Source organism: Leuciscus leuciscus (assembly GCF_965113295.1).
Source record: "Leuciscus leuciscus genome assembly, chromosome: 12".
Classification (NCBI taxonomy): Eukaryota; Metazoa; Chordata; class Actinopteri; order Cypriniformes; family Leuciscidae; genus Leuciscus; species Leuciscus leuciscus.
Window position 1 is genome coordinate 26,907,838 of NC_138736.1, and position 11,990 is coordinate 26,919,827.

The 11,990-nt window shown below is 36.9% G+C and overlaps 1 protein-coding gene across 1 annotated transcript; it reads left to right on the forward strand.

Annotated features, from left to right (window-relative positions):
* The first annotated feature begins 8,308 nt into the window (after window positions 1-8,308).
* On the forward strand, window positions 8,309-10,874 carry hoxa13a (homeobox A13a). The gene is made up of 2 exons (XM_082185418.1): window positions 8,309-9,172; window positions 9,343-10,874. The coding sequence occupies exons 1-2, from the start codon at window positions 8,488-8,490 to the stop codon at window positions 9,588-9,590; spliced, it is 933 nt and encodes a 310-aa protein (XP_082041544.1). The 5' UTR covers window positions 8,309-8,487; the 3' UTR covers window positions 9,591-10,874.
* Window positions 10,875-11,990: the final 1,116 nt, after the last annotated feature.

Consider the following 11,990-nt stretch of genomic DNA (forward strand, 5'->3'; position numbering starts at 1 on the left):
CCTCTCTCTCCTCACGCGCTGTCATTGTTAATAGGGCAGTCGTCATAATAGAAGGCTCAGTGACGCCACGCGTCGATTTAGAGTGAATAAACAGAGTGGGAGAGTAGTCTAGCAGAGACAGAGGTGAATTCAAGGCTACATCACAGAATAGCCTACTAGAAGCATGAAAGATCCACCAGCTTTATCTTTTTTAACACGTTTAAATTACAAGATGTTCACACTTTATGATTGTGTCATAATAATAAAGTGTTTGACTCAGCATTGTTCATATTTCTCCCTTAGAAATGTCGTAATTGAATTGAATGTGTTTGTTATTATTGTGTTAGGCTAATTAAAATGATCATAGTGGACCCAATATAATAACCAGAATATCAATGGAATTTTTGTTTTACTGAACTCAGTTAATCTTCTCACATAAGAGAAGAAAGCGTGGTTGAGGGCTTTTTGATGGATTCAAAAAAACCTAATGTCCATTAACGAGGACAGTCAAGGTTGGAATAATGTGATAGAACGTAGATATGGTAAAACCCTATCTATTATCTCCCTGTCTTAAGCCCACTTGGATAGGAAGGAGTCATAATGGCAGCCTTTCGGAATATATTAGCACATGTTCTTCGCCGATCAACACAGTCAGTACGCGTTGGAGGACGTCAGACTGAATGGGAATATTCCAAAGATGAGGAGGGCTGTCTCTCTGCCAGTGGCGTAATTTGAAGTGTACAAGTTCCATCCTTTCTTCAACGCACCATCTCAGTCACGCTCTCTTCCCTTCGCTTTTCCTCCCGCCCTAACTCGATCTTCCAAAGTGGTGTCAAGTAAAGTGCAAAAAGGTCAGGCCCCCGTGACCAGGAGTAAGAATAACAGGCTATTTGACATTTAATTAGATTTGTTTGAGCCGCGCCAACAATGCATATACCCTCACCGCCTACTGGCGGGAAGCAGCTTTCCAGTTTTATTTCTGGAATGTTTAAATTTGAACTCAGATGATTAGACTCTATATGCACAATTATTAACACGTTATTTTTTTGGTTACACTTTATTTTAAGGTGACGTATTTACATTGAAACTACTCAAATAAGTACTGAGTAGCCTAATATTAATGAACATGTAGCCTACTAAAGAGTTAGGCCTATAGGGTTAGTTACTTGTAATTACGCATAATTTACTGTTATTACTAACATGTAATAACGTGTAATACGTCACCTTAATATAAAGTGTTAGCCGACCAATTTTTTTCCAATAGTGTTATAATTTCACGTATTCTAATATCAAATGAACCACAATACAGGTAATAAACAAAGAAGAAATAGACCTATATAAATGATTGGTCTTCAAATCCTGCCCATCATTACAATATGCAAATTAGTTATTTTCCCCTGTATTATTACATTTTATGTTGTTTATGATGTTCTTCAAAGCGTTTTCTTTACAAATCTTAAATTCCATTGTCTTGTTTTATTTTTGACTTGTTTTGATTTATTTGGATCTGCATGTCTCACATAAAGCCTATAGTTGAAAGCATGAGCAGACTGAAATGGACAAAGTTCAAAATCCTGTTCTGTCTCTTAGTCGTTGACAAAACCAACCCTTTAATGATAGCGAGGCTTATGAGTTTCGGCCAGGAGACGAGTCTGTCGGGTATATAGACTGCAAAGATAACCTAGCGCACTGCTTGCTTTCAGGGAGGAGGCTTTGATGTCGGATTTCGGGCAGTAAAAAATCGCAACAAAGCTGTGATGAAGTTCGATGGCTTTAAAGAACATGGCCTCAGTAGTTTTAAACTTGATATTGCTTCTCAAACCAACTGGCTTTCATCGTTTTGGTGGCGTAATATAACCTGCTACAACTGTGTGGTTTTTCCTAATAACCTTGTAACACTGTTCCATCACATAGGCAGCAATAGAATCATAACCCACTGGGATGTAATTAGCTCGACTTCTGTATCTTAATTGCACACAAACCTCCCATCTCTCTTAAAGAAAACATGTAGGCCTACGACATTTTCCAAAATTGCCCAAATGTTTTTTATTAAAATACATCATTTCATTTTAATTAAGTTAATTAAAATAATTCACGAGTTCGTTAAAAATACCAATAGAGTAGGCCTAAGTTAAGTGACCATAAAAGGGGTGGTTAGTAGCTAGTATTTTATTAAGTTTGCGTTTCAAAGGCTTGGTTGACAACAGTGATTATTGTCTCAGTGATTATTATCTTGTATGCAGTTCAACGATTCCGTCTTCTCATGTCTCATCAGTCTTCTTTCACGTCCTCTCCTGTAGTTTAGCGCATGGGAAATCCGGGGATGTTTCACGAGCGCTTCGGGTGCGCCTTGAGTGGATGGGACGCGCATGTTGTGCAGTGACGTCAGACGCTCTGTTTGTGTGGCCGCGGTGACAGATCTCTGAATCATCAAAGCTGTCCTCGTGCGCCCTCGCCTGTTAGGAAAGATAAGAGCACTGCAACTCTCTCTCTCTCTCTCTCTCTCTCTCTCTCTGTATTGACAAGGAAATATGTATAGCTTCTTACAATAAAATGTACAAAAACAACAAATTTAACGTAAAATAATGATAATGCAAATAAAAAAGTAATGTTAGATAACACTAGCAACCCTAGGGTCCTGGTTTCAATTGTGCTTGAACTTTATGCGTATGTGAACTTTAAAAAAAGAAAAAGAAAAAAAAAGATTAATTTAAAGAAGAAATATAAATTCCCCAAGCAATTAAGCAATGCAAACTTAAAAAGACGAATTGCATTGTAATTAGCATGTTTAGTAATGGAGACAGATTCAGATCACTTACTGTCCCATATTGTGGCAGACAGACACATACAATCACACAGCAGTGCTTGTGTTTCCCTTGAGAGTTTCTCACTGTAAGATTGTCAAATGTGCAGTGTATCTGTTTAAACATTTACTGGATGATTCTGTCATTTGTGAATTTTGGCAGAGAAGTGGGCGGTAACACTTTATTTTAAGGTGACTTAGTTACATGTTACAACATGTACTTACTATAGTTATAACAGTAAATTATGCATAATTACAAGTAACTACCCTAAACCAAACCCTAACCCTAACCCTTATTGTAACTCCAAAGTAAATATACATGTATTAATATTACTCAGTACTTATTTGAGTACAATGTAACTAAGTCACCTTAAAATAAAGTGTAACCAATTGGGCTCTGGCTGTTTTGATTGCAGTGTCCATTTCTAGTGTGGTCGTGTATAGTGTTAGTGTGGTTAGTGAAACACCAGGACTTGAGTTGGTATTGCATTCTCTCTCTTGGTATTGCAGAGCTTTATAATGAATTTTAGATGGTTTCAGAATGTGATTGGCCTTTTTTAATTCCTTAATAATCTGTAGACTTGTGTATCTCTTCTTTTGTTGTCATGTTTTTACCTCAAACATGGACCTTTTTTTAGCTTGCAAAAAGATATTTAAGTATCAATGCAACAAGTTATCTTTTGGCTGTGCAAATACTTTGGGACAATAAGTAGCCTATCAAATCTCTTAACAAGAGGTGCCATCCGATCTTCAAGGTCATAAGGTAGAGAATAAAAGTCAAACCTAAATTGCTTAAAATGATGTAAACAGAACCATTTTATTTGAATAAATGAATATGTTTGGCCTGAATATGGCTCACACAACATGGACCCTGATTTACATTCCTCGTCTCATTTTGTGTACATTCCAATAAACCTTTTTGTGGGCAGTCCTTGCAGGCGTCCTTGAACTTTCAACAATCATATATTTGTAATTCTCTCCTGGAAAGCACAGGCTGCATCTTGTACTTTTTTTGCTCAACCAAGTCTTTAAATTCACTGGACAAATTCGCAAATTATTGTCAGTTATATAGAGGCTGCATAAATTCCTCACACACTTTACTCTGCTGTTCAATATTTTGGAATTTTATCGCAACTAATTCACCCCAGTTATCTAATAATAATAATAATAATGATTCTCACATTCTTAAATTAAGAATCTTTCTTATTCCTATGTTTCCCTTCGAACGATTTAAATTTTAACACAAAGTTTCCTTTATAGCAATCGTATATAGCAAGTTTAAATTTACCATTATACTTTTGTAGTATATTCCCAATTCCACTTTGTTTGCTTTTTCTGTTTTTTGCCACCAAGCTTACTTAACAGTATCCGTGTTTTTTTTAAAGTTTTTTTTTCGAAAGCATTCGCTTTCAGCTACGCGTGTGAAACTGATGCCTACCATCACATGCCTAGTAAGTAATAAATCAGTAGCCTAATATTTAAACTATTAGCGGTATTTTATTGATTAGACGACAATATATTTCTCTTTCTTTATGTCATCACTCCCTGGCCCCCATGCAACAGTGTTTCCTTTCTTTGGCTGATTGACAGTTCAAGTGATCTATCATCTATTAGTAGAATGGGAACACTGAACTCAACTTGCTCTCTAGTTTATCGTGGTTTCTTCTTGACAAGTCTCTTTCCTTGTCAATCCCATAATGTTAATTATGGGATTAAATAGCAAAATGGACTCATAAGATGTTGCGGTTTCTGTAATTCTGGTGTGAACGCAGATCAGAGGGGAATTTTAGGCCTTGTCGCGCGTTGACTGAACCAGGTCCGCCCATAGTGCTTCCCAAACTTCCGCTAGAAGTTTAACAACAGTGCCCAACTTGAACTTGACCATGACGCGCACAGAATAGTCTCCACTACAACTTTACTTTCCCACTTTCAAATATGTAGTAGCCTAATTTAATACTTTTTAAGCAGACCTATTGCACAAAAAGTACATATTCTAAATAAATAAAAATAAAAAACCTCTACATCTGCAGTGATCCACTGGCCAACTAAAGGACGCTTACCAGAAGAGACGGATGTCAAAACACGTGCACATTGGTTTCCATTTATCATAATATCATTTACTTTGGGAGGATGTCCAAATTTAAAGCGTATCCGAAATCTCACTGGCCTATTATATGCGTTAAATTCATTTTAAGACGTTCATCGACTGTCTCTGATTTTTGTATCGCTTTTTATTATGAACTTTGTATTTGATACATGCTTTGAATTTGTCTTTAACTCACACGCTCATTTTGTTTAGGCCAATAAATGACTTTTGTAAATAAGCCATGTGGATAAATACATACAAGACTATCGAATTTTACCGAATTGCCGTCTCTAATTTGAAAACTTTGAAGGAAATTAAATGCTGAGTTAAAAATGAGAGCGAGGGGAGTAGGAATAGCCTAATAATAGATCGTTTATAGCCTATCACAAAATGTGATAAACAAATGATATATATGCAATATAAACAATGTGATATATGTGTTGATTATATTACGCAATTTGATATCAACAAGGTTTATTTTCAAGGCCTTCCTTGAATTTGGGCCTGACAACGACAACGGTTAACTCGATGAACGAGTGTTAAACTGTTAAATGTCGTTTTTATTGTTCTATGCGTCAAGGTGTCATACAAATGCATATTTAACGCAAATTTTAAATATGAAACAATATCAATAAACAAAACATGTATTTGCGAATTTGTAGTGTTCAGTTCATTCATAAGTCAGAAAAAATATAGCATTTGATTTACTGTGGAATTTATGTTGAGCATAATCGAATATTTCGTTCAAGGCATTCGTTAAAAACACTATTTGTTCATTCATGGGCTAAAGCAACCGAGATACAACTTGTAAAAGTAAAGGCAGCATCTTTAGGTTTTCTAATCGAGAAAATAAATATTTTTGCCTTATGCAATGAACTATTATTTAACATTGTGTTTGTGTGTTCATCTTTACTGAAAAGTTAGCCTAATACACAAAAATAAATGTTAACTACCGATAATGTTTGATGATTGAGCAATGTCCAATGCACTTAACTTCTCAACGCGTTTGACTTCATGCAGCTAAATATTCAAATTTGGCTTTATTAAAATGTTCCCAGTACAATTGATGATAACCGCATGTCTTATTTCCATATTTGTATGGTTAAATTGCTTGTGGCTACCTCTGTTATTTCATGATAATCATTATACAAACATTCAACCTATTGTTTGTAAATATTCATTGCAGTAGACGTCGAGGCCAACAAGTTGAAATGCACGTTAAACAAATATTTTATTAAAATATTATTTTGGTTTTGCAGTGAAAATAAGCCTTTCGATGTTGTTATCTATTTTGTTGCTTAAACAATAAATATCCCCTAACATGTGGTGGGAGTAGAATTCATTGTGTGATATAAAAGATATATATTTACTCATAAGCTACTCTTCTTGCAGTATGCTTAGAATCACAAACGTGTCCTGCATTACTGTTAACACAGTCTTGCTGCCCACAGATCACAGGACGCGCTTTACGCACAGCGCTTCCCTTCCACCCCACAGTATTATTTAACCAAATTTTCAACAAAAAAAAAAATATATATAAATTTTAAATCACGCTCACTAGCCTGAAATCATAGTAAAATATTCGTTTTAAATACTTCTACTAGCTATTACTATAGTCTTACTGCTACTACTACTACAAATAATAATAATAATAATAATGTTGTGTGTTTCTCTGGACAAAAAGTCTGAATGAATATTCTGCAGGCTTTTGTAGTGTTGTTGAGGTTCAAAAGTCGTCCGATAAAGACAACAGATGCGTTTACTTTTAAATCTTTGCATTGTCATATTAATACATTTTAGTTGAGCATGTGGAATAATCAGGAAAATAAAGAAATAAAATGTGTAATTATAAATATGTAATATAATAATCAGATATATTTATATAGGCTATGCGCTCACTATAATAATGAGGCCTACTTATACGTAGGCCTATATTCTTACTAGTTACTTACGCATATTCTTATTTTGTCTGCGGAAAAAAAAGGACATAGAAAATGTCTCGGATAATGCGATTGTGTAGTTTTCGAGCTACTAAGAAAACAAAAAGTAGCTTAGTTTACACATCAGGAAGTAATTACACTTAAAAAAAACATGATGTGTTGTTTTATGAATCAGCATAATTTATGTAGAATTACATAAAGAAATTTCGCGCGCTCTGAACAGCAAATTAACTGTAACTAAATTAACTAACATTTCTGAAGAATCATTTCCATGCAACATCAGAACCAAATACTAATTTGTTCCTGCGTTCAAGCATTCAGAAAACATTCTATATGCGCACGCCCAATATAGTTTGACGCTTTTCAACCTTCTTACCTATACATGTACATCGTTTTCTTCCAAAAACAAAATCGAAAGGAAATCGTATTAAATTGTAGACTAAGTTATATTCATTCTCCACGGATTCGCTAACATTTGTGATACAAAGTGGCATGCCAGACTGGCCAGTAAAAGTAAAAGGCGTCTGTGACGTATCTCATTCACCAAAGATTTCTCACCATTCGACTCTTCTCCTTTGTAAGCTTTGAGACTAGCCATCAAAGTCTGAATAGGCCAACAGGCACAGTGTCGCGGTCAGACGACAACTTTCAACTTGACCTTGGCCTGCAGACGCGTCAGCTCCGCACGTAAAACGCACAGACGAATACAGGGGGTGTTCTCTGTCTCCGCATCTTGTAAACAAAACGGAAGCCGTCGCAGCAGGACTTCATGCCACGTTCAAAAATTGGACCTTTTTCTTTAACAGCCATCACTTGCAACCAATTTTCTTAGTATTGTAAAAAATAACCTGTAGATTTCGTTGTTAACCGTTAAAGGGCACACCTGGCTTGCTGTAGCACACAGTTGTATCGCATCATAAGTCGTGCAATGCTTACAATTTGATGAACGAGTAGGCTATAGCCTGTTGTTTGAGGATGTACAAATTATTCGAAGATTTAGAGAGTAGCCTAACCATTTTTGGGGAAATAATGCAGGTCTACTTTTTAAACCTCTCTATTGAGCAGTTAACAGTGAGCAGTTTTTAAAAAAATCTTTAAAGTTCTGTTGAAATCTTAATCTTCAAATTGATTGCAGGGCCACCAAGGGCTGAACAGTGCCAGCCGCTCACAAATGGCGGTCGTGCACAAATGAATGTTTTCAAAAAAAAAATCACTGGAATCTTGTGCGCTTATACAATTACAGAATATTCGTTAAATGTTTACTCCAGCGCTCGTGACTATTTTAAATAACAAAACAGTACCTAATGAACCTTTTTGTTGTAGTTCCGTGAAAGTGGATACCCAGATGACATCGCATGAAGGACCACATCTGGATTCACCATTTTCCGTTTATCTATCCATTCAACTTCTTTAACATATTTAAACGGGTAAAATCCTTTGACAGATAGGCCTAGTAATCTCACATCACGGCATTTTTCCTCGGTTTAATTGTTAGCACTTGAGGTGATTATCGTCCTAGTTTACATATCACATGACCAGTTTTGAGCCAATCGAGTCGTGATCCTAGACGTGCGCAGGGTGCGTCAGAGCCGCTTGACTCTCGCGGAATCGACTGTCTCCTCTTTTTCAGTCTCAGGGCTTCTCAAAAAAGAGCCACACGTCTCAATGTCCGACGGGCTATGACAACGTCACTGCTTCTCCGCACGCGCTGGATTGACCCGGTCATGTTTCTCTATGATAACGGTGGCTGCTTGGACGACACCGGCAAGAATATGGAAGGGTTCACGGGAGGTAACTTCTCGCCGAGCCCGTGCAGGAATTTGATGGCTCACCCTGCCTCTCTTGCGCCCAGCGCTGCCTATACCTCAAGCGAAGTGGCTGCCGCTGGAGCGGGTGAGCCTGGTAAGCAATGCAGCCCATGTTCAGCTGTCCAGGGTTCAGCCAGCGCTTCAATTACATACGGATATTTCGGTGGCGGTGGATACTATCCATGCCGAATGTCCCACCACCACGGGGGCGGTGGAGGTGTGAAGCCATGCACCCAATCCCCCGTCTCTTCCTCACCTTACGGGGAAAAATACATGGACACGTCCGCTTCTACAGGCGAAGATTATACCACTTCGCGCGCAAAGGAGTTTGCCTTCTACTCGAGCTACGCCTCGAGCCCGTATCAGCCGGTTCCGAGCTATCTAGATGTGCCTGTAGTCCAGGCAGTGAGCGGGCCTGCAGAGCCCCGGCATGAGCCCTTATTACCAATGGAGAGTTACCAACCGTGGGCTATCACAGCCAGTGGCTGGAACGGGCAGGTTTACTGCACCAAAGAGCAGCCACAGACTGGAAACGTGTGGAAGTCTTCTATACCAGGTAAGGCTATTGTCAGAATAGCGCAAAAAAAAAAAAAAAAAAGGGAAGAAAAAGTTTTATACAGTAATACTTTTTTATCAAAAAGATGTGTTCATATTGCATCTATAACAAAGCACTGTGCATTCATCCTTAAACACATTTCAATACTCTTATTGCAATTTTCTTTTCAGAGGCAGTGTCTCATGGAGGGACAGACGTCAGCTCCTTCCGCCGCGGGAGGAAAAAACGTGTTCCATACACCAAGCTGCAGCTTAAGGAGCTGGAACGGGAGTATGCCGCCAACAAGTTTATCACCAAGGACAAACGCAGGCGGATATCCGCTCAGACCAACCTGTCTGAACGACAGGTCACTATCTGGTTCCAGAACCGAAGGGTAAAGGAGAAAAAAGTCGTCAACAAATTAAAAAGCAGCAGTTAGCTTTTGCTCTGTGTAAATGTAAGCGAACAATTGTAAACAGTGATGGCCCACACACACTCAAAGCTATGAAATTATAGACGTTTTGACGAATACATGTTTTCCTTGGACTACTGCTTTGAAGTGATCACTTTGGATCGGACAGGGATGATAGTGACGCGGTGCGTCATTTCTGCGCTGCAAACGGTGTATGGCCATATTCCCAACTCAGGACAAAGAGGGCCAAAAGATAAGTCTGTTTGTTGAGATTATTTACTGCTCACCAAAATATCTAATGAAGAGAAATACATTGGATATTTAAATACAGTGTGGTACGACTTTTTTCCACCACCCCTATTGTCGATTATAATTGATATTATACTTTGCTTGAAATCTCAAGTTCATGAAATTTCGTATCATGCTGGAGAATATGAGGCATGGAGCCTGTAGTTTATCAGGTCCATGTATAATCTGTGGTCATATTTGTGCCAAAATAATATACACTATAAACTTACTGTGTGTGTTAAAGAGTAGCCTACCTTGTGTGTGTTTTGTCGTTGTATAGTGTTGCGCAAAATCCGTCCTAATAAACCATTCTTAAGAAAAATATGTATGGCGACGTATTAATTTATACCCTTGTATTGCAACATCAAACCACATGACAAAAATGAACCATTGAAATGGCAAAAATACAAAACTTGAACTTGAAATGCATTTAACACGCTAAGAATCTTTGTAAATGCAGCAGCTGATGCAAGCATGTAATTGACCTGTTGGATGGTATCCAAAACTTTATGGACTGTAAAAGACGTAGCCTATGTCTTCAGCGTGAATATACTATGATTTTTTCCCCTGTCCGTAGGCTGTAACAAGAAGTGATGCATTCGAATTTGCTCTTGAGTTATGTAAAACTAGGTGGGTGCGTACCTCAGCCGAACGATAGAGCAATTGCGCCATCTTCTGATGTACATTTGTAAGTGAAGCAGCCGGCCTTAGTCATTTTAATTATTAAAATTAATAAGCCTAAAAGGAAACATTTGTGAAAATTGAATCCCACATAATGATCTGTTATGTATTAATGTATTAGCTACTCACTCACTTTACTTTTGCCTGTCTTGGAGGTTAATTTCCACAGAGCGCATGCAAATTAGTTAATAATATAGCCTAGGCCTAAAATAAAAACAAGAAAACAAATAGGCTATGGACTCAAAATAATTAAAATATAAGCCTATACAAACGAGCGATCTCGGGGACAATATTGTTTTTAACAAATGTATCATAAAATTATAATAAAGTGTTACCATCTTATTTTGAGATCGCTTGAATCTGTTCACGTTGCTTCTCGGTCAAGAACATTTCATGTACGATTGCATATGTATTTTATATACATGAAACATTTAAGTTGCAGACTATTTGATTCATTGAGACAGAAATTAAGACTTGTAGATAAATGTAAATTTGTGCCAATTACACATGCCGGACAAAGAGGACAAATTCTAAGAATATCGTGTTTATCACGAAGGGTGTTTTAATGTGCATTAACCTATAGTTTAGGACAACATGAAGATAAAACTGTAAATTTGCTCATCAGGCTTGATTTCTTATGACATAGCTACAAGGCATTAAGTGTCATTTAATTTAACGTGATGTTAAGTTAAAAAAAATTAATTATAGCTACATCTTTAAAGAATTTTGGAATAGCCTACATTTTGTTTTATAATAACGACTGCAGCTGAATCCTCTCGAATTCTGTTGTTATGCTCTGGCTTTTCATTTTAGTTTTGGAGTACATTATAGTTTTTGTAGTAGTACTTTATTTATAATCATGTCATGAGTAATTTTTAGATCAGGTTTCATGGGGAATTAATTCTTTTTTTTTACGCACACAAAAAAAGGACGCATACAAACAGACATGTGCATGTGAAATGCTTTTTTAAACGTATTTTAGTTCAAAACCATCCTTTGTTGTGTTTTTTACGTTTAAAAATAAAGTATTATGATCAACAAAATTTAACAAGAAGTCATTTTTATCAAGATGGTCAAGATTGATCAAGATTTTATCAAGAAAACTTTGAATTCGGCTGACTGCTGAATCGTTATCACAGACACAACTGTTTAGTCTAAACAGACTTTAGGCCAAAATATTGAATAATTATAAAAAATATTTAAACCTTAATTTAAAAAAAGAAAGAAAAGAAATTATAACACCCTGGTGTAGCCTAACTTTAGACAAACAGAATTTCCTTATTTTGCAGCAATCTGTGTGTAGCCGATAGGCCTATCTTACAACCTTCATGGTATGGTCCCGACGGCCCTCATATGAATTTCCAAATAGTTATTATTGTTATTATTATGCCATGTAAACAAATAAATAGGCTTCACAGTTTCTAGGTTCTTGGGCTATACACACCCGATAATGATCTT